This window comes from Osmia bicornis, unplaced genomic scaffold (assembly GCF_907164935.1).
Source record: "Osmia bicornis bicornis unplaced genomic scaffold, iOsmBic2.1, whole genome shotgun sequence".
Lineage (NCBI taxonomy): Eukaryota > Metazoa > Arthropoda > Insecta > Hymenoptera > Megachilidae > Osmia > Osmia bicornis.
The window spans coordinates 1-27,493 of NW_025791324.1; the positions used below are offsets into that span (position 1 = coordinate 1).

The following is a 27,493-nucleotide window of genomic DNA, read 5'->3' on the forward strand; positions in this document are numbered from 1 at the left end:
AACAGGTGCAGGATATGTCGAAGCTGTACAACTAATAATAAAGCAGCATTGGATCTTATGTAGGCGAAAATAACGTTATAGGAGTTCGCAGGGCCTTGGATGGATCAATTCTTTTTACGTTTGCAGCTGGCAAGAAGGTAATGGCAGCAGAATTTGTGAAAAGAATCGAGACCAGCTTGGAGGCAGATGGAAGGCCTTTATTCAAAAAAGATTTGTGGCAGGGATGTCTTGGAAATCGGATCCAACAGTGGATACAGAGGAAGTACTGCGTGTGATAAGGGAAGCAGTGGGGGTCGGTATCAATGACGGCACTGTCATACGATTAGTGAGCTACGGGTTGGACCCTGACGGAAGGCTGCGACTCAAGCTTGAGTGTGAAGAAAGGCTTTTGCAACGAGTCGTCGGCTTAAAGAATCTGCAAGTGGGTTGGAGCGTTGCACGAATTAGACTTTGTGAAGGATTGCGAAGAAAGCATGAGAGAGCCCACGCGGGCCGCCACGGTATCTGTAGCTTCTACGAGGGATGATATAAGGAAAAGACGTGTCGATTCTATGGAAGAATCTAGGCGACGGCACGGCACGAAAACGTTCCGTTAATTCGCCGATCCGCTAATCGATGATCGAGGATCGATGGTTGCTGGCCAGTCGATTGGGGGGTTTTTACACGAGCATTTAGTATTTAAAATTTAAAATTTAATTTAATTATCCTCATACGCTACAGTATTAGTATTAATGTTAGTATTATTTTGTAATCAAGTGCTATATTACTATTACTATTATTGGTTGCATTGTTCTGCTACTGTTTATTTTACTCTATTTGGTCTTTATTATATTTATATTTTACTTATGTATTTCATTTTATTGTATTACATTGTACTATATTATTATTATTATTATTATTATTATTATTATTTCTAGTGGGCTGAGGCTAGCCGGGCACTCAATCCTTGGGGACCATTGTACCCGGGCCGCAAGGCAGCCTCTTTACTGGCTGTGCCTTGGCAACTGGGCTTCTGTGGCGAAGTTTAGAAGCGCCGGCACCAGGCCAGCCGAAAATGCTTAATGATGAGGGTTCCAAGGTCCCCAGGATTGCTCCTCTTCGGGCCCTTAGTTCCTTGCATCTTAGAAGTACGTGTAGAGGGGTTTCGTCCTCTTCCTCACACCTCGGACATAATGTCTCCTCCGTGAGTCTCATGCGCGCGAGGTGTTTTCTCGTGTACCAGTGTTCTGTCACTAGGCCCACGAGCATGCGCAGCTGCGCCCTGTCCAGGTGACTTAAGGTGTCACCCAGCTTCTGTGACGGTCCCTCAAATAGGGCCCTCGTGTGTCTCATGCCTTTGGCGTTGTTCCAGAGCCTGCTGAATTTCTGGTTTAACCAGTCCTTAGCCAAGCCTTTCAACGCATAGGTTGAGACACCAATGGGGTACTCATGGCATGGCTGGGAGCTTGACGCCCCCAGTCGTGCCAATTCGTTCGCCCTCTCGTTTCCTGGGATACCAGTGTGACCTGGTACCCATAGCAGCTTAACTCTGTTGTTCAGAGATAGCTGTCTCAAAGTCAGTGCGCAGTCCTTGACTAGCTTCGACTCTATTTCCACTTTGTGGAGGGCTTTCAGCGCGGCCATGCTGTCACTGCAGATGTATATGTGTTTTCCTGAGTGGGCCCTTTCCAAATTATATTTGGCGCAGGCCCATATGGCAAACACTTCTGCTTGGAAGACCGTAACGTGGTGGCCCAGCTTGTGGGTCATTTCGACCCTAGGGCTTACCCCCGCAATCCCGACTCCGGTGCCGATACTGGTCTTAGAGCCGTCTGTGAACCAGACCAGCCCCCCCGGAGTCAGAATGTCGTTTGGGTCTTTCAGCCATTTCTCCCTATCTGGGAGGATTAGATCATATTCTCGTCTGAAGAGGTATTCCGTCTTGCAGCGGTCCCCACCGTGGGTCAGAATTGACTCTGATCCCACATCCCTGAGGATTTTCGGTGTGCCCGCCGCCCGTCGGGGACCATTCTTCAGTTTGGTGGAGGCGGATGGCCGCTCTCCAAGCCGTTGCCATCACTGTTAGATGGGGTGGCTTGATGTCGAGCAGCGCACCCATTGCCAAGGTGGGCGTGGTGGGGAGTGCACCTATTATCCCCAGCAGCATTATTCTGTATATTTTTTCTATAGCCTTTCTGTGTGCTCCCTCTTCATGGAGGTCCACCACACAATCGAGGCATATGTTGTGATAGGTTCAAGGATGGCCTGGTGTATCCACCTGACCACCCTTGGTTTGAGTCCCCATGTGGGGCCAAACATTCTGCGGCAGGCCCAGTAGGTGCTGATTGCTTTCTGGGTCTGCCTGTTCACATGGTTCTTCCAGGTGAGTTTCTGTCTAGTATTACGCCTAGATATTTAACCTCATCTGTGAGTTGTAGCTGCGTCCCAAAAAGGTGAGGAGCCTTAAAATAAAAGCGTCTTCCTCCTTGTGAACAGGACCAGCTCCGTTTTGCTCGGGTTAACCGAGAGTGAGTGTGATTGACACCAAGATTCTACGAGTATGATAGCCTTTTGTAATCTCCTCGCTAGATCCAACGGGTGTTTGCCTCTGACCGTGATAGAGAGATCGTCGGCGTAGCCCTGAACCTCAAAGCCTTCCGAGGCGAGTATACGTATGAGTTCATCAACCACGAGGGTCCACAGCAGGGGGGACAGGACTCCTCCCTGCGGGCAGCCCCTCGCGACGTCAGCCCTCACCGTCTCCTCTCCCAGGCTTGCTATGGCTGTTCTGTTCGTCAGCATGTTGTGGATCCATCTTACGACGGAGTCCTTAATATTATACCTCCTCGCAGCTTCCTTAATGGCATCATGGGGTGTGTTGTCAAACGCCCCCTCGATGTCGAGGAAAATGCAGAGGGCAGATTCGCCGCTCGACAGTGCGCCTTCAATAAAGCCTACTAGTTTATGAAGTGCCGTCTCGGTGGATTTGCCGTTTTGATAGGTGGTTGAGAGGGGTGTAGTGGTTTATTGGCCAAAACCCTCGTCTCTGATGTACCTATCGACCAGCCTCTCCAGCGTTTTGAGCATGAAAGAGGTGAGGCTGATGGGTCTGTATGCCTTAGCAAGGTCGTAATTGTCCCTCCCAGGTTTAGGCATGAACACTACCTTGGAGTGTCTCCAGGCTTTGGGTACATAGCCCTTCGCCAGGCAGGATTTGAAGATCTGGCCCAGGCGCCTGTACAAGTCCTCACCGCCCTCCTGAAGGAGTGCCGGAAAGATCCCGTCAGTGCCCGGGCTCTTGAATCTACTGAAGGAGCCGATGGCCCACTTCACCTTGTCTGTGTTTATCACCTTCTCCGCTGTTTCCCAGTCCGCTAGAGCGGGGTCGGTGCGCGTCGTATTGCTGCGACGACGCCCCCGGCCCTCCGCTATTGAGCCTGGGAAATGTGTCTGGATAAGGTGTTCTAATGTCTCTTTGTGGTTGTTCGTCAGACTTCCGTCGGGGCGTCTGAGACGATCCAACCCCGGTGAGGGGCCTGTTGAGAAGACCTTCCTTAACCTGGCAACTACTGGTAGAGCTTCGGTTTCTTTGCAGAAGGTCTTCCAGGCTGACCTCTTGCTAGTTCTTATTAGCTTTTGTAAGCTTGCTGGGACCTTTTGTAACTGTCCCAGGCTGGCTTCGTATTTGCCTTCATGGCTTTGTTCAGTAGTCTGCGGGTGTCCTTTCTGGCTTGGTCCAATTTCTTGTTCCACCAGGGGACCCTTTTGTTACTACTTCCAATTTTGACAGGGCAGGCATCCTCGTAGGCTTGAGTAACGGCTGAGCTTAAGTGCTTCAACCGCTTGCTCAATTTCGCCCACGGTCCTGGGACGCTGACAGTGCCCCTTAAGCCTCCCTTCTAGGCCCTCTCTGTAGAGTGCCCAGTTGGTGGCCCTTGGGTTCCTGTATGCTCACCAGTACCGCCTTCCCTGTCGCCCATTAGGTTGAACGTAATTAGGCGATGGTCCGAGAGCGTGCTTTCGTCTCGAACTTGCCAGTGTTTGACAACCTGTGCCACCTTTGTGGTGCCCAGGGTCAGGTCAATTACCTCCTGTCTACGGGAGGTGATGAAGGTGGGGGCGGAGCCTTTGTTTAGGATCTCCACTCTCGTGGTGGCGAGGTACTCTAGCAGTGCTGTGCCTCTGCCGTTGGTATTGGTACTTGCCCCATAACTGTGTGGTGCGAGTTAGCATCGCAACCGATCACCAGGTGCAGACCTTTGACAGCACAGTGATCTATCAGAGCCCTGAGTTCCCTCGTGGGTGGAGGTTCCTCGGAGTCGTACGGTAGGTACGCCGAGCATACCACCAGCTCTGACTTATTCCCACCGAGGTTAAGTTTGACCTTAACCGCTGAAAGATCAGCTGTACAGAATTCATTAAGTTTCAGGGCCGCTATTTCCTTTTTGACGATGATGCAGGCCCTGGGCCTTGTGGATGTGGCATCATAGTGAAGTGAGCCACACCCCGTGTTAAGCCCTCCTACACGTTCCTTGTGGATCCAAGGTTCCTGTATGAGGGCTATATCTGTCTGCCCCATCGTTAGGCGGCACAGGAGGATATCCGTTGCCGCCTTGCAATGTTGCAAATTGATCTGCGAGAATCTGGTACCTTCTGACACCTTGTTGGTGCCAGATGTGGTCCAGTCTCGCTTGGTTGAAGTAGGTACGTTATGTTCCCCGCCGGGGCCCATTGTACCTGCTTGTGAGGGGGCCCTTGTCGGGGCCCTGTTCCTCTTCTTCCCCTAGAGCCGGCCTTCAGGGCGTGTGTCAGGGTGCGTTGGCTCCCCCCTCTGCACCCCCAGAAGCCCGGTTCTTCTCGTCGCCTCCGCTGTGGTCGGCCTTCCCCTTGACATTACTGCCCTGGGGATGCTCCCACTAGACGGAGGTTGCATATCGGCGGCCTTCGGTCCTTGGGAGGATCCGGCAGCTGCCGTCGTTTGTGTTGCAGCCCTTGGGTGGGGTGGGTGGGAGGGTGTCGGCGCAGGGTGGGAGGGTCTCCGTGGGCGCCGTAGCCAGCGCCCTGGGCTCCCCTTCTCCATCCACACCGCTCACCCCCGCCTTCCCTTCCTCCATCATCGGGCTGCTGGTCCCGGTTGTTCCCTGGGACGTGTTGGGGTTCTTTTTGTCCTCCGTGGTCCGGCAGGTCCCTCTCTAAGAGTGCCCTGCGCAGGCCCACGTGGACTTCCGAACCTTGCCTCTTGATGAGGCTGTATGATGTTGGGTCAACCCCCAGGACGAGAGTAACCGAATCGGCCCCTCTCTCCTGCTCCACACTCTCCAAAGGTTCGTGTGCAGCCCCGGTTCTGACCCTCCATCATTTTTAAAATTGCCTCCGTGGCCACCGGAGGGCCGGGGATGACCGTGACCATCCTCCTGAGCTTTGGGAGGCGCCGGCCCTCCAGCACTTGGAGGACCGCCCCCTCCAAGGCCTGATTGGGGTGGCTATGGCCCTCAGCCATTCCAACCGCTCCGGTGTCCGCGCAAGTCACCAGTAGCAGGCCCCCTCCGAACCGGCACTCGTCGAAGCGCGGCATGGTCTCCCCTTTCTGAAGCCCACACAACGCTCCCACGATCGCCTGCTCGATTGCGGAAGCCTGCGCTTCGTAAGGGTCGACTCGGATAGTTGGCCGGCGCGATCGCCAGCCTCCTCTCCGCCGTCAAGCGCCTCACTGAAGCTTTTTGGCGAAGGAAAGATCTTTGTCTCTTCTTCGCGCAAGGCTGGGTGTTGGGGGAGACGGATGGTCGGGTCCTTTTGAGCCCCTTACCTTCCGCCCCCTTGTTATCCACCTGCGACGTCTCTGCGCGGGGTTTCCCTGTAGTCAGGCCCACCCTCGCAGCGGCCGTCGCGGGGCCATCCCGCTTGCATGTTGTCTCAGCGGTAGCAGTCTTGTCGGAAGACTCCGTCGGCGCTAGGAGCGCCAAGCGGGCCTTCTTCTTTCTGGCTGCTCCGCTGAGCTTAACCTTCCTTCGTGCTACCGGGTTCGGTCTGGGATTGCTCCCTGGTCGGCCCCGGCCGCGCCGGAGGAAGGCTCCTCATTGAGGGTGAGTAAGTCCAGAGCCGGCAAGGTTGTGACCTCGCCTGCCTCAGACATACTCGCCCCAGAACCGCCCGTCGGCGGTGTTTCGGAGGCGGTCCCCAAAATTGGGTCCCTTCCCTCCTCAACCGGCCCGCTTCCGGGTGCGTTCCTGTTGGTGTTTGTTGTTATGGTGTTCGTGTCCGTGTTCGTGTCCGTGTTTGTGTCCGTGTTTGTTTGGGTTGTCGTTGTTTTTATTTTGGTTGTTGTTTTTGTTTTCCATATGTGTCCCACGAGTAGTCGGGAAGTATAGGTCCACCCCTGCAGAGGCCCGCTTGCAGGGGTAAGGCTAAATACAATGGGGGGCGCCTGGTACCCCAAGGCATCGTTCGTGACACCATTACCCCGGTGCCATCCAGCTCTCGGCACGATTGCTTACACCTTAGCTTGGGGAGCTGGTCCGCGACGGGGCTTTAGTTCCCCCCCCGAGGGTTTTTAGGCCTTCAGGGGTCACTTATAGCACCCGTTGGCCGGGGCACTCCGTAGGCGCACCTTTTCCGTTTCCTGGTCGCCTGAGGCGTCCCGTTCCATGGTACTCGGGGCCACCTTCACGTACCGGTCGTCCTCCTATCCGCCACCCGGAGACGCGCTCGGTTGGGGCTCGGCCTGGATCGACAGGGTCGTCCTGGTTCCCCGCGCCCTTTTCGGGGGTTGGGGCACTCCGAGACTATATTATTATTACTATAGTATATCATATTATATATTATATTGCATATTTTACATATTTTACATATTTTACATATTTTACATATCCTCTTTATTTCAGTATATTCTATTCTAATACTGTATCATCGTTTTATCTTTGTTTTGTTTTACTACTGTTATGCTATATTCATTATACCTTAATTACGTTATCACGTTATTTATACATTATGTCGGGCTGTATTGGATTGTGTACCATATAATATGAGATATGATGATGGGAGTAATTATGAATAACGGTTATATTTATTTACTGTACAATATTTTGTGAAACCTACTTCAATAATTCAATTACTTAATCAACATTAACCTTTAATCAAGATTCGATATGATAATATTTGTTTTTCCCTGCTTGGCTTGACTTGCTTAATAATATCTTATATTTTATCATTCGTAAACTTTATGCTTTGCTTGCGTTTTTCTTACACTTTCATTACCTTGTGTTCTTTGGTGTTTCCTATCCTTCTTGATAGCTGGTGTATCGCATGTGTCAGGTTGCGTAAATATTGTCTCCGGTGGAACTGTCGGTGTGTTACGCGTGCTCTCGTATGATCATGACGTGAGGCAATGAAGTGGATTTTAGCAGGCTCATGTATGTGCACTCATACTGAAAAGCTGCTGTACTTGTGTTTGTGCTTAATGTCTTAGCGTATAGAGGTAATAATGATTATACTATGCTACTTTATGTTTCTGCTGTTATCTTGTTCATTGCTTTATCCCCTCCTTAATCCTGAATGACTGGAATAATTTCTATTATTCTGTAAATTTGTAATCTGTTTTAGCCGCTGCACTGCTACTTTGATATACTTGATCTGCTACCTTGTCTTCCCTGTCTTGCTTGTATAGCTTCAGTAGCGCTTATAATAGGGACTGATTTTAGAAGTTAGTTTTATCCCTTGCTTCAACTTGCACTAAATTCTGGGGATCAATTTCAACCGGTTGTGGGCTGGCTTGTATGTATCGTGATCACTTATTGATTGATTATTTGAGGTAGTGTTGATATCTTATGGAGGGGCTGATTAATAAGTATTAAATGTTTGTTCATGTTCTGTTTTTCTCTTATTAATCCACTTTCTTACTCCATTCATCTATGATAATATACTAATATATTTCATTGGTATTGATTCGGGGGTTATAACGTGTCCTTCTCTTCAATCGCGTAACATTCATAATTGTAATTTTCACGCGTTAGCTTTTCTATTTTGGCGAATCGACGTATATTGTTATACACATATGTACGGATTGATCTTACTTTAACTTATTCAATTGCTACTACTTGCTGCTGATTGGCGCTTCAAGATAAGGCATTGGATGAAGGATTGGCTGACTTTTTGCTTTGATAGTGCCCCTCAACCATACTAGCTCTCTATTGAGTTGTATCGTCCTTGGTTATATCCCTGGCCATCGCATTGGATCGGGCAGTGCGGGATAAGCTGCCCCGCTGGTTCTCCTTCTTCGCTCGCATTTCATATCTAGTACCGATAGATCGACTGATCGAATTTATGCGATACTTAGTGCTTACCTTGCGCTGATCTCTGGGTAACCGGTCCGTTATCTCCCAGGCTTTTGGATGCTTTTACAAGAATTAAATTTTGGATTTTGGAATTGAGTTTTGGAAAGTTGAAATAAATTATTCGTTAAATCGGGTATATGTGTATTTATTGACACTAATTAATTGCTGCAAGTGCAATCATGGGCTCTCCCCTCCCATGAACGTGGTTTTTATTGAATGTTGCTACAGAAAGAGGAGGATAGAGGAAAATCGCTGGTGCACTTTTGCTTCATTACGGAAAGTGTTGATGGATGTTGCTTGTCTTGAGGATGTTCCATCTTGGGTTCTTTCTCGATACGGTGGTGAGCTATGCTAGTCTGCGTCGGACTCGACGTGGAGGTTGAGGCGGAACAAGGTGACCGCGTTCCGTGCGTGTTCTATACTTTTCCTTTTTCTTTAAAATTTCGGGCTATATACGTTCATAGTGGGGTTCGTCGGTTTTCATCTAGTATGCAATCGACCAGAGTTTCTGGATATAATACCCCCTACTTCTAGTGTTACACGCGCGCGTTCGGCGGCCCATCGTTCGCAGTGGAATACGGTATGTTCTGCGTCATCAATTACAGGGGGATTACAAAACCCAACAGTATGGTGTGGTGGCACTGATGCTACGGATTCGATGGTAGATATGAGCTGAAACAGCCATGGTTGGTTTAAAACCTGCGTCAGTTAATAGTTTAAATATAATGGACCATTCCCTTTACCCACGGGGTATCAGGCGGCGGGTCCATGTACCGTGGCGTGAATTATTCCAATGGCGCTGCCAATTGGCATGGGCTTCTCTTTTATGGCGGCTATATACTCGTTATGCTCGTCGACTGTCTCGGCCTCAAAACCAAAGAGTTGGTGGCGTACATTTATTACAAGATGCCAGGGTAGGCAGCCGGTTAGATCTGTTAAGGCATCATGGAAAACAGATCTATATGAACGGGCGATCCGTATCAAGCCTAATTTCTGGGTTGGCAATAGCAGCGTACCATATTTTTATACTTCACGGCCTCATGCCACACTGGTGCGGCGTACAATACGATTGATTCCATTACGCGATAATATAATATGCGAGGGTCCGTATCCCCCTCCGCGTACGTTGGGTAGCAGCCACGATAGCCTTTTGTGGCTTTCTCGGTGACCTTTAATATATGGCTACGGAAAGTTTGATTATTACTAAATAACACGCCTAAATATCGCATAGAGGAGACGGTTCGTATGATGGAGGATTCATGCTGTAAGATCAAACCGGCGGGTACTCTACGGCCTGTTAGGAGGACAGCTTCCGTTTTATGAGTTGCTAGGGTTAGTCCCGTTTTCAAGGTACCAGGACACTAAGTCGTCGAAGTGCTTCTTCGACTTTTTCGCATATTCTGTCTAACATAGTTAATATGATTAGAGCAAGGTCATCCGCGAACGCGATGGATATTACGTTATGAGGTAATGTAACTTCTAAAATTGAGTCATAAGCTAGGTTCCACAGAAATAGTCCTAGCACTGACCCTTGTGGTACACTGGCGAATATTTGCGGCTCTATCCAAGTACCGTCGGGCAGCGTGGTTCCTACGAATCGATTGCTGAGATAACTCTCCAACATTGCTATCAAAAGGGGTGGAAAGTTATGGCGACGGGCCGCTAATAATATATTTCCCAACGAACAGTATTGAACGCGTTCTTCACATCTAGACCTATCAGTAAGCAGTGGTATATATTTTGACGTGCGCGATTCCATTCGGATATAACCACTTTCATGCTTGCATTGTTGACCGTTTTTTACGAAACCAAATTGCCACGGTGACAAATTACCGGAATTTTCAACGGCTTCTTCCAGGAGTTCGCGTAGAGCATATTCGAAACCTTTGCCGAGATTGGATAACATGCAGAGGGGGCGCAAGTCTGAATATGAATTAAAGGGCTTGCCGGGTTTGGGTATGAGAACTAACCGTCCTACTTTCCATGAATCCGGGAAATACCCTAGGCGATAACAGGCGTTAAATAAATCGCGCACCCATTCTGGTGCTAATCTGAATATGGGACGAAGGGCTTCTCCGTTATTCTGTCGCGGCCGGGTGCTTTGCCTTGGAATACTTTTGCAAGGGCAACAGCGACATCACGAGCACTGAATGAGTGGGGTACGCCTGGATCTTCTGGGACCCTCTCCGATAATTGTTTCCGGTAATGAAGCGGGGCGCGTATTGGTGGCGGTATTTGACTGATTTATGGTGGGCGGAGCGGACAATCTGGTGTACGTTTCGTTTAACCGTACTAAGGGGGTTTTTCCTTTCAAGCGTTTCATTACCGACTTATAGGGCTTTCCCATGGATAACGAGCTACTTCGTTTATCATTTTGTCCACGAGGCTTCCTTATCTTGTCGAATGGCTTTGATTAAAGCACGACGATCGGATATCATGCGTTGATGTAAGGGGTGCTCAAGATTGATTGACATATTTCTACTTCTATTTCTATTATTGTTTGACATACGCAAGGCAGTGCGATGTCATTGCGCGCGTGACCGGGCCGCGTTTAATCTAAGCTCCGATATCTTTTTACTCCACCAGGTCACATATCTTCGTTACCGAGCGGAATTGTTGGGTTTTGGAATACGCGCTGTTTCGTACCATGACTCTAGCTCTGCTATAGCGACATCTATACTTTCAGTATTTTCAAATTCAAAAACGTTTCGGTCGCGAATCCAGGACTCGGTTTCCGGTGGGCAGAGATAGGTTGGTTGCAATTATTAAAGCCCATGCCTCTTTATCGGACAGGCTATATTGTATATTTCATGTGAAATTTATCGGAGAGGACTCGAAGGTATGTGTGGCGGCAAAGCGGTGGATTAAATATTTGTGGTCGGAGCCGGTGTATTTTTTCGGACACGTATGAATTCTTCAAGCGAGACTTTAATGTGTGACTACATGCCATGGCATCAATTCGCGATTGTTGGTGATTGCGGGTGAACGTTGGACCTCCCTTACTGTTTACGGGTATTAGACCTGTCTGTTCACAAACGCGAAGCAAACCGATATCCGCGCGCATCGGTACGATCGGAGCCCCATTGCACGGAACGCGCGTTAAAATCTCCGGCTATGATTTTTGGCTTGGTGGATGACGCGATTCCGGTTACCAGGCCGTTTAATTGATTCTCGTATGTGGTCATTGCTAGGGAGGGGGAAAAATAGCAGCCCAATATGATGAAATCGCGAGTTTCTAGGCCGACGCAGCCATCGAAGGTGTGTACCTTACGTATAATTCCCAACTTGCTGGTTGGTGGCGTTCGATGTACACACCACACCGCTCAGAGTCCCGCTTGGATCTGTGTGCCATTCTGGTCGTGGTTGGTGTGGCTCGCTGATTACTACTATATCGGCGTGATAGTCGTGTACGGCTTGCCAAAATATGTCTTGTGCCGCGCGACAATGGTTCAAGTTCGCTTGCAGCACGGTAAAGCCTGACATCGTTTTCTCCTGTCAATCGAATTATGAGATTAGATTAGTTCATTGTGGCCGTGTATTTTGTATCTACTATTTATTATACTTGCCTTGTTTTTGCATTCTACTTTATACGAGGATTAGTTGCATTAATTTGCTGTAGCTATGACTTAGGTGATTAGGTGATTTGGTTTCTTACCTATTACTTTTTAGGTTTAATGTATATTTTCACTACGATTAGGTCGGGTTGGGCGAGCAACTCGAATTGTGCTTGGATTAGAAATAAATGATAGGGATGTAATGGGTGTGGACGTCTTCGTTGCCGGTCGGAGGATTACTTCCTTATTATTGCGTTATCACTAGCATCACCAGCTTCACTAGCTTTTAATAAATGTATGAACATCACTTCCTTTTGTACTTACTTGAGTTGAGATAGAGATGGATTTAATATCGCGAAGTGTGATTAATTCAATAAACGTTCCTTGACGGTAGTACAGTGGATTGTGGACCGCTATGGCTGTGCACGATGAAGAGTGGCGTAGTTTCGTTCTTTCAGGGAAGGGATCAGTTGATGCATTGGCTTCGGTTACGATGGTGGGAGGAATGGGCGTGGTAAATCGTGAATGAACGATACGCATATAGAAATTGGGCTCTTGGTGTGCCGAGTTCCTTCTTTCTTTAAATTCTTAAAGTCTTTAATTAGTGACCTTTGATTATGGTTGATTTAATTTAATAATCCCACTTTGCGCCTTATGATATGGATGTTGCGGTATGAGATGAATAACTGAATAATTGCTGGCTCTCTGGATAATATTCTGATAATGTATGATAAGGGTGCCTTTGGCTGGCATTTGATACATTTTGCTAATCCGTATAAATTGATTAGACTGTCTAATTGACTCATTTGAATATGTCACTGAGGATTGAGGATAGGGAGTGGATGCGAATATACCTTCTACGTTTCTTGGATGTATGCCTTTATTTGCTCATTTTTATTATGAATACATTAATCAGTTCGCTCCGGTCCTGCTGCTATGCTTCTGTGTTATTGAAGACGCCATCATCGTTCTCATGCCTGAGATTTTTCATGCTTCCTGCGGCTACTATCTCTGTAATGTCCACACGGTGTATGTCACTTAATTTGAATATTTGCAACCTTAACTAATTCAATTATATAAGTGCAAGCCAATTTTAATTTACCTTGTGTATTTCTTGCTTTACTGCTCTTGATTTTGCTTGGGTCCATCGACATTGGTTGCTTCATGTTTCTGCTTAACGTTCTCGCTTATGGTTTGCACTCTATTTATGGCTTGCCTTTGTGCTGATAAGGGGCATGAGATGTTTGTAATTTTGCTTCACCTTACTTCTGTGTGTTATAATATAGTATTTAGCTTCCCTATTCTGCTTAAATCGCTTTTATGCTTATTGACCGGAATGAATAAGAAGAATGAATAATGTATGCTTGTTAGGCCTGATTTATTAAATTTTGTCACAGTTATATGTTGTTTTTTTGTACTCACTACTAGTTTACAATGTGATCATTCCTGGAGTTCCCAGGGTAACTATTAATCCTTTTTCTAGAAGTATATTTCTTTTGTACGATTCCATGTAATACATGGGTGCTTGAGTTTGATTAGTTTGATTGACGGAATGATTGCCATTTGGCCTGATGTTAATCCATTGCCATTATTTGGCCTGTATTAGTTTAATTAAATTAATTTAAGTCCTATCTAACATGTAGATTGAATATATGAACATGCTTCAACATTGCTGTCCTTTAGATTTTGGATTTTAGATTTCACTATATGATATGCCCACGACTCTCTTTTTCATGGCTGATAAATGAATCTTTCTTGAACAGTGCAATTGCATTGACGGTTGGGTCTTAGATGCTTTCGATTGTTTTTAGTGATTTTTCGGTGATCGTTAATGGAGGACGAGGTTTGATCTGCCTAACGACTAATCGACTTTATAACCTTATATTTTATCTATAAAATGCATTTATAACCTATATTTTATCTATAAAAATGCATTTATAGATGCTGTTTAGGTCAGGGTAATTGCTCTTGCTTGATTGTCAACCATATGTGCGCGTGTGTATCTGTCTATGTTATGGGCGAACTGAACTGCCATTTATTTTATTGTATTTCATTAGTTATTTTTTCATAAGTATTTTTCCCTACATTTATAATTGCATTTATATTAAGGGTTGCTCGTTATTCCTCATTTTTTATGGACGTTGCTCGGCATACCTTTTGAAGCTCTCATGCTGGCTTTGCAATTATTTCTGCTCGCTCTTGACTTGTGATCAATTTTACAAATTTAATTTTGGATTGATCCCACAATTTAATTTTATTTTAATTTTATTTGATATTACTTTAATTCGTCTCGTGGGTGCTTTTCCTGATCCGATTCAGCACACCGGAAATTGAATTTAGAGTTTTAATTAGTTTTGTAATTGTAGTTCATTATTCCCTATTACTTACTTACCCTGGATGGTATTATTTCCTTTGCTGGCGGATTCTGCTGGCTCTTAGTCCTGAATATTAGGATTTCCAGTTGACCGTGTGACGATGATTGAATGCGGTTTTCTTTGTCATGAATGACTCGGTGCATTGAATGAGTAATTTTGTGGAGTGCTTAGTGAGATTGCCCTGTATTGTATACTATATTTACCAATACTGTCGACTCGTTTCCTTTAAACTCCTACCCCTTCTAATACCTTTCTTTCTTTCTTTCATGTTCTTTTTTCCTGCAGGTTTGAATGTATACTATTCGTTTACCTGTTTTGCCTTGCCTACGGTTTGTGGGCTTCCGGGCCGACTGCGAAGAATAATCTTATAGTTGCCTTGATCCCCCCGAGCAAATTGAGGTTGGATGATGATCCTAAGCATGGCCGGTGTGCTATGTTTGTTCCTGTTGCAACGAATTATTTTGTTCATGCTCACCCCGTTTGGATTGGTTTCAGGCTTACCAGCCTATCTTGCCTTGCATTTTGCATTCTGCTACCGGGAATTGTATTTTCATGGCAGCCGCTGTGAGGTTCCTCTTGTCACATCTTCATTCATTGACTATTTAAACTGCGTATATATGTTTGATAGTATATAATTAATGGGTATTGTTCCCTATCTATCTGATAAATATTGATATAGTTGAATTTAAACTTAATTTAGTTTTATCCTTACCGTCGTGCTTGTATTACTTCCTCATGGGGCCGGTATGATATTATTTTGAGGTTAGGATGCTTGTGTATTATTTTCTGAAGCCTATCACTGGGTAGGCTATATTGACGTTCGGTCGTCTATCCTGAAATTCATTCTATTACTTTGATTGTATAGGTTAATTATAGAGGTTAATTCAATTATTCAAACTAACCTTGCTTTCTTTTGTCGGCGCAATCTTCTCTTATCGGGTATCCGTGTGAGCTGTTTTCAACGAATTGATTTTGATTGATGAAGTGTTTAGATTAGTGCTTAGTATTGGTTAACTGTTCACAATCATTAACAGTTGAGTGCAAAGGTTTAAGGTTCCGGATAACAATAATAAATTTTGACGTATTATGCCTTGAATAATGTGTGGAGCATCGTCGTGAAGACTAATGGTAGTAGATGCACACTCTGTCGGCCCTTTTGTAGTAGGATTCTACTTCGACTTATTCGATTATATCAATTACATTCGATATGATTGTTGACATCCGGTTCGATCGACTGCTTCAGATCCGGTTGATTGGTTGACTGATTACATGTTGCATTTTATTTATCTTCTTGGTACATACGTTTGCAACTTGTATTGATGTGATATTGGGAGGCTGGTTTATTGTAATGCATGATATAATTAATAATAATGACTGCATAAATGTGTAACGACCCCATGAGAAAACAATACATTTTTATTTTATCATTTTTCTTTATTACATTCCATACAAAGTATTTTATTTAATTTTATTGTTAATATTTAATGTATAAAATTTTATGTAATAAACATGTTCATTTTCGTCGATAACTGAGTCTGTTAAATTCGTCGGTAAAAGTTTAGTCGATAAGTCAGACGGTAAAACAGGTATCGATAAATTATCGACGTCTGACCGCGCACGCGCCAGCGCAACCCCGTGTGAACACATAGTGGGGTATGATTCTAGAGCGGGGATGCTGGACCACCACGTGATGGGGAAAACCCAGCTACCCCAAGAACTCTATACGGAAAAAAAGTGCCGACTCAGCATCATCTGAGTATAAATAGAGGCGTTCCGCACAGGTTCGGAGCAGATCTTCCCTGACCACGGTCAGGAACAGACAATACTCTAGACAGTAGAAAAGAGCTTAAGACAGAGTGCGAATATTAGCCAATTCCTACGCTTCCACTGGTGGCGTGCATATACTACGGATTGGTGGACCTCCTATTCTCGGTGCGCAACGTGTTAAACAGGTGTTTAAGCTAAGCCAACACTCAAGTGTAATGAGCTAGCGAGGAGCTAAGCTCCTTGAAACGGCCTGCATATAACACAGCTCTGGTTATCCCAGGAACCGATTGCGACCTGTAGGAAGGGTTAACTTGAGTCCAATAGTTCTGCACAAACCTCTGGAACTTAATTTCCATAATCATTAGAGAAAATTAAGCAGAGTATTGACTGTTACAGAAGACCACGCCGCATACGCGTTAGCGCTATCGTTATTATCGTTAATTATTATAATTCATCACTAACTACTAATTACTAATTTCTATTTATATAATATTAACTACTAATTACACATTTCTTACTGTATTCCCAATTTAGGGCGAACTAATTATAATTTTTATTGTATTCCTACTTCTAGCCGCATTCATTGTAACACTAGCAATTTTGTTATATATTATATTTCAATTAAAATCCACTTACCTTTTAATTTTCTTGAATAAACAATTTCAATTAGTCTCTAGCACATTAGTGTTTGGATTTCACTCCTTAACCGCACACCACACGAACCTATAATCCCTAATAATCAGAATACGAGTCGCCTTCTAAGGGAACCGCTCTCCCTACTAGTCGGTGCAGTGACGTACTCATTCCGGGTCGTTACACGTAGATAGAAATAAAAATTTGGTGACAGCGGTGGGATTGTTCGAGTGGTAAGGAGAAATCGTATCTCTGCGGACATTAATGGTCAGCCTAGAAATAGATAAAGACAAATAAAAAATAAAATAAAAAAATAGATAAAAAATATAAAAGAAAGAAGAATACGAAGAAAGAAGAATTTAAGGCGAGAAAAGAATAAGAAGATAACGCAACAAGAAAAAAAAAAAAAAAGGGATACAAAATACGTATTAAGTTAATAAATAAACAAACATCAAGATGCCTAACGGGATAGCCGATCAACCAGCCAGCGCATCAGCCAGCGGATCAGCTAACGGATCGACTGAAGGAAGCCGACCGATCAGTATTCGCGATGCAGCAGACATCGTACCAGCATTCAACGGCCGCAACATACCAGTCTACCAGTTTGCAAAGAGCTGTTTCAAAGCGAAGAATATAGTCTCTCCTAATGCTGAGTACGGGTTGGTACAATTCAAAAACAAATCTACGGACAAGCAGCAAGAGTGGTACTGAACGGAGACTACGACACTATTGAGGAACTAATTGCCGTAGTAAAATCACGGTTCGCACCGCTCTTCACTTCGATGCAGCTATGCGGTGACATGGCAAGGATCGCACAAGGACCAACTGAAGCAGTCGTGGATTACGGCAGCCGCGTCTCAGGACTCCTATTACAAATTAAAAGCTGCAACGAAATCGAATTTCCAGATAATATAGAAGGATACAACCGATCCTCAGAAACCAATACGATAAAGGCTTTCCTCACCGGTTTAAAACAAGAGATATATAACCGAATGAAAAATCAGAATTTCAACAGTCTTGATGAAGCAATCAGTGCAGCAATTGTAGCCGAGGCAGAAAATTTAGAAAGCCAGACAAAGGCTAAATTATCACAGGGATTCACTATGACCAATCAATACGAAAATTGTCTAGGATATAGGCATAATACTGGTATATGCTACAATCAGCAATTCCAAGGACAATCGATGTCGAGAGCCCGCTGGACAGTAAAACACTGCCAACATTGCCAAAGGTCCGGGCACACCGTAGAGACTTGTTGGTTTAAGGACCAGCCAGCAAGACCAGGGGTCCCTCAGGACTTTGCGCAGCCAACCCAAGCGTATAAAAACCAGCCTACGCAAAGGCAAGGTCAAAATTGGACACGAACCAGACCTCCAATTTGTGAATTCTGCCAAAATATCGGCCATACAATTCAGGAATGCCGGAAAAAGGCATATCAAGAACGTATCAAGAGCCAGAGACTCCAACAGACTCCTCAAGTGCAACAGGTACGTAAGAAAGCCAACTTGTACCTAAACTTAGGAGAAATATGTAAGTCTCCCAGTGTTGAACTATTAAGCAATGATTTTAAGAGTCAAAAGGCTTTATTCATGGTCGACACGGGATCAGATATTAATATAATAAAAAAACAAGCAATTTCAAATAAAGTAATTATAAATACAGATGTAATTTTTCAATTGAATGGAATCACTAAAAGCTCTATTTATACAACAGGATACATCAAAGTAAAGATACTAGAAACAGAATCTATATTCCACATCATTGAGGAACTGCCAATCGAACAAGATGGAATTTTGGGCACAGAATACTTTAAAAGCAGTGGAGCCAGCATCAATTACGCCAAGTCTATACTAATCATAAATAACAATATAATACCATTCAAACAACCAGCAGTAATAATACCATCCAGGACAAAAACCATGATACCTATAAGAGTATCAAACACTGAAATTAAAGCTGGTTTTGTCCCAAAATTACAGCTTCACCCACAACTATATATGGGAAACGCTGTAGTTACTAATCGAGATGGTATAGCATTTCTGTATGCGATCAACGTTGGAGCAGAGGACATTGAAATCGAAATGCCAACAGTTGAATTGCAACAATACGAAGAGGCACCACAGGATGAAGAAACAGCTCACCAACAACCTAAACGAGCCCAGCAAATCCTAGAAAAATTACAAACAGATCACTTAAATCAAGAAGAACTTGCCAACGTAAAAGATATAGTACGAGAGCACGCCGACAGATTTTATATTGACGGAGACAGACTCCCAGCAACAAATAAAATCTACCACAAGATCATCACGACGGATGAGATGCCTGTAAACGTAAAACAATACAGGTATCCTCACGCATTAAAAGATGAAATCAATCACCAAGTTAATGATCTCCTAGAAAAAGGAATCATTAAACATTCATCATCACCATTTAACTCTCCCTTGTGGATAGTACCAAAAAAACAAGATTCACAAGGAAATAAATGCTGGAGATTAGTGATTGATTTCCGAAAATTAAACGAAAAAACAATCAGCGATGCATATCCACTACCAAATATCACGGATATCCTGGATCAAGTGGGAAGCGCAAAATACTTCTCCGTGTTTGATTTAAAATCTAGTTTTCACCAAACACCAATGCATCCAGAAGACAAGCACAAGACGGCATTCTCAACACCATTCGGGCATTTCGAGTTCAATAGAATGCCTTTTGGTTTAAAAAATGCTGCAGCCACGTTCCAGCGCCTGATGAACAATGTTTTAGACGGACTACAAGGACTGGAATTATTCGTGTTCATCGATGATATCGTAATTTATGCAAGCTCATTAAGGGAACACGAAATAAAAGTCAACAGGATGATAACGAAGCTTAGAGAAGCAAACTTATGCTTGCAACCCGACAAGTGCCAATTTCTGAAGAAAGAAGTGGCATACCTGGGTCATATAATTACAGAAGACGGTGTAAAACCTGACCCAGCAAAGGTTGAAGCGGTCCAAAAATTCCCCGTTCCGAAGACTGTCAAAAATATCAGACAGTTCCTAGGATTGTGCGGATATTATAGACGTTTCATTAAAAACTTCTCTAAAATAGCTAAACCATTATCCGATTTGACAAAAAAGGAGCAAAAATTTGAGTGGTCCAGCCAACAACAGCAAGCTTTCGAGTTCCTAAGAAACGTGCTATGCGAAGAACCGATCTTACAATATCCTGACTTTGAGAGACCGTTCAATATAACCACTGATGCATCCGGAACAGCAGTGGGAGCAGTCCTAAGTCAAGGAGAGATAGGAAAAGATCAGCCAGTAGCATATGCATCAAGAGTAATGAATAAACCGGAAACACAATATTCCGCAACAGAAAGAGAACTACTTGCTGTGATATTCGCAATAAATCATTTCAGACCATATATTTTCGGTAGAAAATTCTATCTAATCACTGATCACAAACCTTTAATATGGCTAAACAGTCTCTCAGACCCTACATCGAGACTCATGAGATGGAAATTAAGATTAAGCGAATATGATTACGAGATTAAATACAAACCAGGCAGACAAAATATAAACGCTGATGCTCTATCTAGAAATCCTGTCGAAGATATAAATGCTCTACAAATAAATGCGAAAAGGCTGCACTCATCTACGTCTGGGTCAAAGAAGAAGCGTAAGAAAAGGAAAGAGTGGCATCAATATCCCACTCGCCCCAGACAAACAACAACCACCTCAGAATCTGGAAAACACAAAAAGAAAAAAGAATGGCACCAGTACCCCACTCGCCCAAGACAAACTACCACTACATCAGAAACAAAGGAACACAAAAAGAAAAAAGAGTGGCACCAATATCCCACTCGCCCTAGGCAAACAACGACATCAGAATCTAGAGAATATAAAAGAAAAAAGGAAGTACATCAATATCCAACCAGACCGAGACCAGCAACTACAACAGAGTCTGAACAACATAAAAAAAAGAAAGAATGGCATCAGTATCCAAGAAGACCAAGGCCAACAACCTCATCAAGTTCACGAGATATTAAAAAGAGAAAAATCAGCCACAAACGTTTAATACGACCACGTGATGACTCCACAGATGTCGAAATAAGAAAAAGACACCGGATAGATAAAATACGAGAGAGAAGCCCATCTCAAACAGATAATACATCAAGAAAAAGAACGAAAGAAGATTGCACAAGCTCTGACGAATCTCAATATTACGAAACTGATGCATCTGAAGAGCCACCAAGACCCAAAAAGAGAACGAATCTAAATCCAAAGATTTATTCCTCTGAAGAAATCAAGAAGAAAAGAAAACCTAATGAACAGCAAATTACAGTTGATGTACATCAACCACCAGAAGAAAAGAAATACATTATTCCACAGAAACGACCTGTAACTCAAGAACCTGTAATAATTGGAGACGAAATCGAAGACTATAATGAAGAAACGATATTACCTAAACATATCTTCAGAGAACCACCCAGAATCGATTCCTCTTCAAGCACAAGAGAAAGATCTCCTATAATAAAAAGAAAGATAGAAAAAGAAACCTCGAGTGACACTTTATCAGCTCCTATTACACCTATTAAAATTAAAAAAGAAAAGACTAAACAACCATCTGCAATTAAACAAATTAAACCCAAAATAGTTAGTAATAAACCAGTCATGTTCAAAATAGAAGAAACCGAAGACCAGCTATGGATGAAAAAAGGCACAGTAATAATATTTTTCAATAAAGAAGGACAACCAGATGATACACAGTCAAGACAGTTCATAGAAAATGAAAAGATTAAAATTTCTAAACCACAAGACAGTATCACAGAATATAAAATTAAAAATAAATTAATTTTTGGAGTATTAGTAGATTATAAAGAGACATTACCACAGAAAATTAAAACTCTTCGTCACATATTAATTCAAAAAGGAATCCAGGAATGCAGCATGCCAGACAAGCAAGGGTTAAAGGCAATTCTTCAAATAATCTTTGCAGACTCAAACATCAATATCATCATCTGCAAAGGTACAATCCAAACTCCACCTAAAGACGAAAGAAGAAACATAATTAAAGAAAATCATGAAAGCACAGTAGCTGGACATAAAGGAATAAGAAAAACTTACCTCAGAATCAGGAACAAGTACTATTGGAAAAACATGAAAAAAGAAATTACCGATTATATTAGATCATGCATTAGCTGCCAACGAACTAAGTTAGTAAGGATGAAAAATAAGGAACCCATGGTCATCACAGATACTCCTTCAGACGCATTCGATAAGGTGTCCCTAGATATTCTTGGACCCTTACCTATGACGCAAAAAGGATACAGTTACATCCTCACTATACAAGATAATTTGACCAAATACTCCGTCGCAATCCCACTTGTGTCAGCTACATCAGAGGACGTCGCAAGAGCATTCACCAATTCATTTATATGCCAGTTCGGCAGTCCTAAAGCTATCCTCACCGACCAGGGAACATGCTTCACATCCTCGCTTATTAGAAAATTAGCTAAAATCTTCCACATCCAGACGTACCGTACATCATCCTTCCATCCTCAGTCAAACGGGTCCCTGGAAAGAAGCCATCACGTTCTAATTGAATACTTGAAACACTATATATCTAAACAAGAACACTGGGACGAATGGCTACAACAAGCAACGTTTTCTTACAACACAAGCGTTCATGAGGGAACAAAATTCACACCTCATGAACTAATATATGGAAGAAAAGCCAGACTACCTTCAAAATTTACACCTACTGACAGATTAGATACATACCCAGATTATGTAGACAAATTATTGCAAAATTTATACAAAATTAGGCAAACAGCAAAATTAAATCTAGAACAATCAAAGTATAGACAAAAATACTATTATGATAGAAAGATACGTCCAATTAATTATGAAACAGGAAAAGAAGTAATGTTATTAAACCCACCAAGAAAAAGTAAACTACAAAAAGAATATACCGGACCATACAAGGTTTTAAGAAACATAGAAAAAAACAATATAGAACTACAAATAGGTCCCAAAAAGACTAGGATAGTTCACAAGGATAGACTAAAGAGGGCCTATCGACCAATCTACAGTTTAGATCAAAAATGAAAATCGATATACCAATCTAGGTAACTTTCGTATCATGCGCATGCGCACATACAAAAATTCGAACCTACCGCCATATTGTGCAAAGAACGCAAAAGAACAAGCACGCGCAAACGACGCTAATTTAAATTCAAGGAAGAATAAAGAAAAACAAAGGGTTTAAGCAAAGATGGATTTGAACGAGGTAGAATATATATTTTAATATGAATCTGTGCAAAAATAAGAAAATTTGTTTCTATTGTAGCTTGAAGAAATTGGACAGTATATCCAGAACGCTATATGCATCCGTGATATGGGTCCAGTTTTTAATAGTGGATTGGCACGTCGAATTGGAAGAATCTGCATTGACTGTGCAGTCAAAATAACACCTGAATCCAAACAACAATGGCTATTTATGGGGTGGCACAGCCATGTAAAAGCGACCACTGACATAAATTATATAAACTGCATATTATGCAGAAAAATCTTATGCAGAATCAGACCAGCAGCATGCTGCACCGATTGTAGGAGCAGATTATTTGCCGCCGACGACGATCATAAAGAAGCCTTCCGTGAAGGGTTTATTCTGCCAACAAGAGAACCAAATATATTTCCTCTGAGTGATGTCGTTATACAGAATGGGGAATATCGGGTTCTTACCCATAATTAATACAATATGTAATTAATCAATATAAATATTTAATTATTTAAAATATATATAATCATTCATTATTCTTAACAAATGGGTTCATTCATTCCAAATTCCTTCAAAACATTTTTATTTTTGTTCGAAATATTAATGCGCAGACTCGCAAGTCCGCCATGTTGCATGAGAAAAGATAGAAAGAGATAGAAACAAAGAGCGAGAGAGAAAGATATCGAAAGCGACGCTACGCACGCACCGCTATATTCAATTCATAGAAAGCAAAAATGGTACGGCGCGCTGGAAGACGAGAGCGACTAAGAAAGCTAAGAAAAGCTTTAAAAGAGTTTAAAGAGGTAGAATTATACTCCAAACAATTTATTTTATTTACTAATTATTTGTTTTATATAAAATTTCAAAGACAATAGTGCAAGAGGAAACTATAATACAAGAAGAAGAAAAACAATCACCACCACCACCACCACCATCACCACCACCACCACCACCTCGATGGGAACTAATATTAATAGACATTCCAGAATTCGACTGGAAGATTTACAGGAAATCAGAAAGAACTGACCCAAGACGAGAACACGGCAAGGTGATGAGGTATTTTGGGATATTGTCAGCTTCTCCGAGAAACAGCGAGGAGAAATGTTGCTGCGCCCTATGTAATATAAAAAGAAAAAATATTTGTCTCTTGAGGACAAGAGACAAGCGCGCGGGGGAAGTTGTAACGACCCCATGAGAAAACAATACATTTTTATTTTATCATTTTTCTTTATTACATTCCATACAAAGTATTTTATTTAATTTTATTGTTAATATTTAATGTATAAAATTTTATGTAATAAACATGTTCATTTTCGTCGATAACTGAGTCTGTTAAATTCGTCGGTAAAAGTTTAGTCGATAAGTCAGACGGTAAAACAGGTATCGATAAATTATCGACGTCTGACCGCGCACGCGCCAGCGCAACCCCGTGTGAACACATAGTGGGGTATGATTCTAGAGCGGGGATGCTGGACCACCACGTGATGGGGAAAACCCAGCTACCCCAAGAACTCTATACGGAAAAAAAGTGCCGACTCAGCATCATCTGAGTATAAATAGAGGCGTTCCGCACAGGTTCGGGGCAGATCTTCCCTGACCACGGTCAGGAACAGACAATACTCTAGACAGTAGAAAAGAGCTTAAGACAGAGTGCGAATATTAGCCAATTCCTACGCTTCCACTGGTGGCGTGCATATACTACGGATTGGTGGACCTCCTATTCTCGGTGCGCAACGTGTTAAACAGGTGTTTAAGCTAAGCCAACACTCAAGTGTAATGAGCTAGCGAGGAGCTAAGCTCCTTGAAACGGCCTGCATATAACACAGCTCTGGTTATCCCAGAAACCGATTGCGACCTGTAGGAAGGGTTAACTTGAGTCCAATAGTTCTGCACAAACCTCTGGAACTTAATTTCCATAATCATTAGAGAAAATTAAGCAGAGTATTGACTGTTACAGAAGACCACGCCGCATACGCGTTAGCGCTATCGTTATTATCGTTAATTATTATAATTCATCACTAACTACTAATTACTAATTTCTATTTATATAATATTAACTACTAATTACACATTTCTTACTGTATTCCCAATTTAGGGCGAACTAATTATAATTTTTATTGTATTCCTACTTCTAGCCGCATTCATTGTAACACTAGCAATTTTGTTATATATTATATTTCAATTAAAATCCACTTACCTTTTAATTTTCTTGAATAAACAATTTCAATTAGTCTCTAGCACATTAGTGTTTGGATTTCACTCCTTAACCGCACACCACACGAACCTATAATCCCTAATAATCAGAATACGAGTCGCCTTCTAAGGGAACCGCTCTCCCTACTAGTCGGTGCAGTGACGTACTCATTCCGGGTCGTTACACGTAGATAGAAATAAATTTTTGGTGACAGCGGTGGGATTGTTCGAGTGGTAAGGAGAAATCGTATCTCTGCGGACATTAATGGTCAGCCTAGAAATAGATAAAGACAAATAAAAAATAAAATAAAAAAATAGATAAAAAATATAAAAGAAAGAAGAATACGAAGAAAGAAGAATTTAAGGCGAGAAAAGAATAAGAAGATAACGAAAAAAAAAAAAAAAAAAAAAAAAGGGATACAAAATACGTATTAAGTTAATAAATAAACAAACATCAAGATGCCTAACGGGATAGCCGATCAACCAGCCAGCGCATCAGCCAGCGGATCAGCTAACGGATCGACTGAAGGAAGCCGACCGATCAGTATTCGCGATGCAGCAGACATCGTACCAGCATTCAACGGCCGCAACATACCAGTCTACCAGTTTGCAAAGAGCTGTTTCAAAGCGAAGAATATAGTCTCTCCTAATGCTGAGTACGGGTTGGTACAATTCAAAAACAAATCTACGGACAAGCAGCAAGAGTGGTACTGAACGGAGACTACGACACTATTGAGGAACTAATTGCCGTAGTAAAATCACGGTTCGCACCGCTCTTCACTTCGATGCAGCTATGCGGTGACATGGCAAGGATCGCACAAGGACCAACTGAAGCAGTCGTGGATTACGGCAGCCGCGTCTCAGGACTCCTATTACAAATTAAAAGCTGCAACGAAATCGAATTTCCAGATAATATAGAAGGATACAACCGATCCTCAGAAACCAATACGATAAAGGCTTTCCTCACCGGTTTAAAACAAGAGATATATAACCGAATGAAAAATCAGAATTTCAACAGTCTTGATGAAGCAATCAGTGCAGCAATTGTAGCCGAGGCAGAAAATTTAGAAAGCCAGACAAAGGCTAAATTATCACAGGGATTCACTATGACCAATCAATACGAAAATTGTCTAGGATATAGGCATAATACTGGTATATTGCTACAATCAGCAATTCCAAGGACAATCGATGTCGAGAGCCCGCTGGACAGTAAAACACTGCCAACATTGCCAAAGGTCCGGGCACACCGTAGAGACTTGTTGGTTTAAGGACCAGCCAGCAAGACCAGGGGTCCCTCAGGACTTTGCGCAGCCAACCCAAGCGTATAAAAACCAGCCTACGCAAAGGCAAGGTCAAAATTGGACACGAACCAGACATCCAATTTGTGAATTCTGCCAAAATATCGGCCATACAATTCAGGAATGCCGGAAAAAGGCATATCAAGAACGTATCAAGAGCCAGAGACTCCAACAGACTCCTCAAGTGCAACAGGTACGTAAGAAAGCCAACTTGTACCTAAACTTAGGAGAAATATGTAAGTCTCCCAGTGTTGAACTATTAAGCAATGATTTTAAGAGTCAAAAGGCTTTATTCATGGTCGACACGGGATCAGATATTAATATAATAAAAAAACAAGCAATTTCAAATAAAGTAATTATAAATACAGATGTAATTTTTCAATTGAATGGAATCACTAAAAGCTCTATTTATACAACAGGATACATCAAAGTAAAGATACTAGAAACAGAATCTATATTCCACATCATTGAGGAACTGCCAATCGAACAAGATGGAATTTTGGGCACAGAATACTTTAAAAGCAGTGGAGCCAGCATCAATTACGCCAAGTCTATACTAATCATAAATAACAATATAATACCATTCAAACAACCAGCAGTAATAATACCATCCAGGACAAAAACCATGATACCTATAAGAGTATCAAACACTGAAATTAAAGCTGGTTTTGTCCCAAAATTACAGCTTCACCCACAACTATATATGGGAAACGCTGTAGTTACTAATCGAGATGGTATAGCATTTCTGTATGCGATCAACGTTGGAGCAGAGGACATTGAAATCGAAATGCCAACAGTTGAATTGCAACAATACGAAGAGGCACCACAGATGAAGAAACAGCTCACCAACAACCTAAACGAGCCCAGCAAATCCTAGAAAAATTACAAACAGATCACTTAAATCAAGAAGAACTTGCCAACGTAAAAGATATAGTACGAGAGCACGCCGACAGATTTTATATTGACGGAGACAGACTCCCAGCAACAAATAAAATCTACCACAAGATCATCACGACGGATGAGATGCCTGTAAACGTAAAACAATACAGGTATCCTCACGCATTAAAAGATGAAATCAATCACCAAGTTAATGATCTCCT

At 42.8% G+C, this 27,493-nt stretch overlaps 2 protein-coding genes across 2 annotated transcripts; both read left to right on the forward strand.

Annotated features, from left to right (window-relative positions):
* The first annotated feature begins 17,356 nt into the window (after nucleotides 1-17,356).
* LOC123989025 lies at nucleotides 17,357-23,092 on the forward strand. The gene is made up of 3 exons (XM_046289742.1): nucleotides 17,357-18,125; nucleotides 18,352-18,982; nucleotides 22,972-23,092. Exons 1-3 carry the CDS (start codon nucleotides 18,056-18,058, stop codon nucleotides 23,090-23,092), a joined length of 822 nt encoding a protein of 273 aa, XP_046145698.1. The 5' UTR covers nucleotides 17,357-18,055.
* Nucleotides 23,093-26,489: 3,397 nt separating this feature from the next.
* On the forward strand, nucleotides 26,490-27,270 carry LOC123989026. Its single transcript, XM_046289743.1, has 2 exons — nucleotides 26,490-26,586; nucleotides 26,813-27,270. Exons 1-2 carry the CDS (start codon nucleotides 26,517-26,519, stop codon nucleotides 27,268-27,270), a joined length of 528 nt encoding a protein of 175 aa, XP_046145699.1. The 5' UTR covers nucleotides 26,490-26,516.
* The last annotated feature ends 223 nt before the right edge of the window (nucleotides 27,271-27,493 follow it).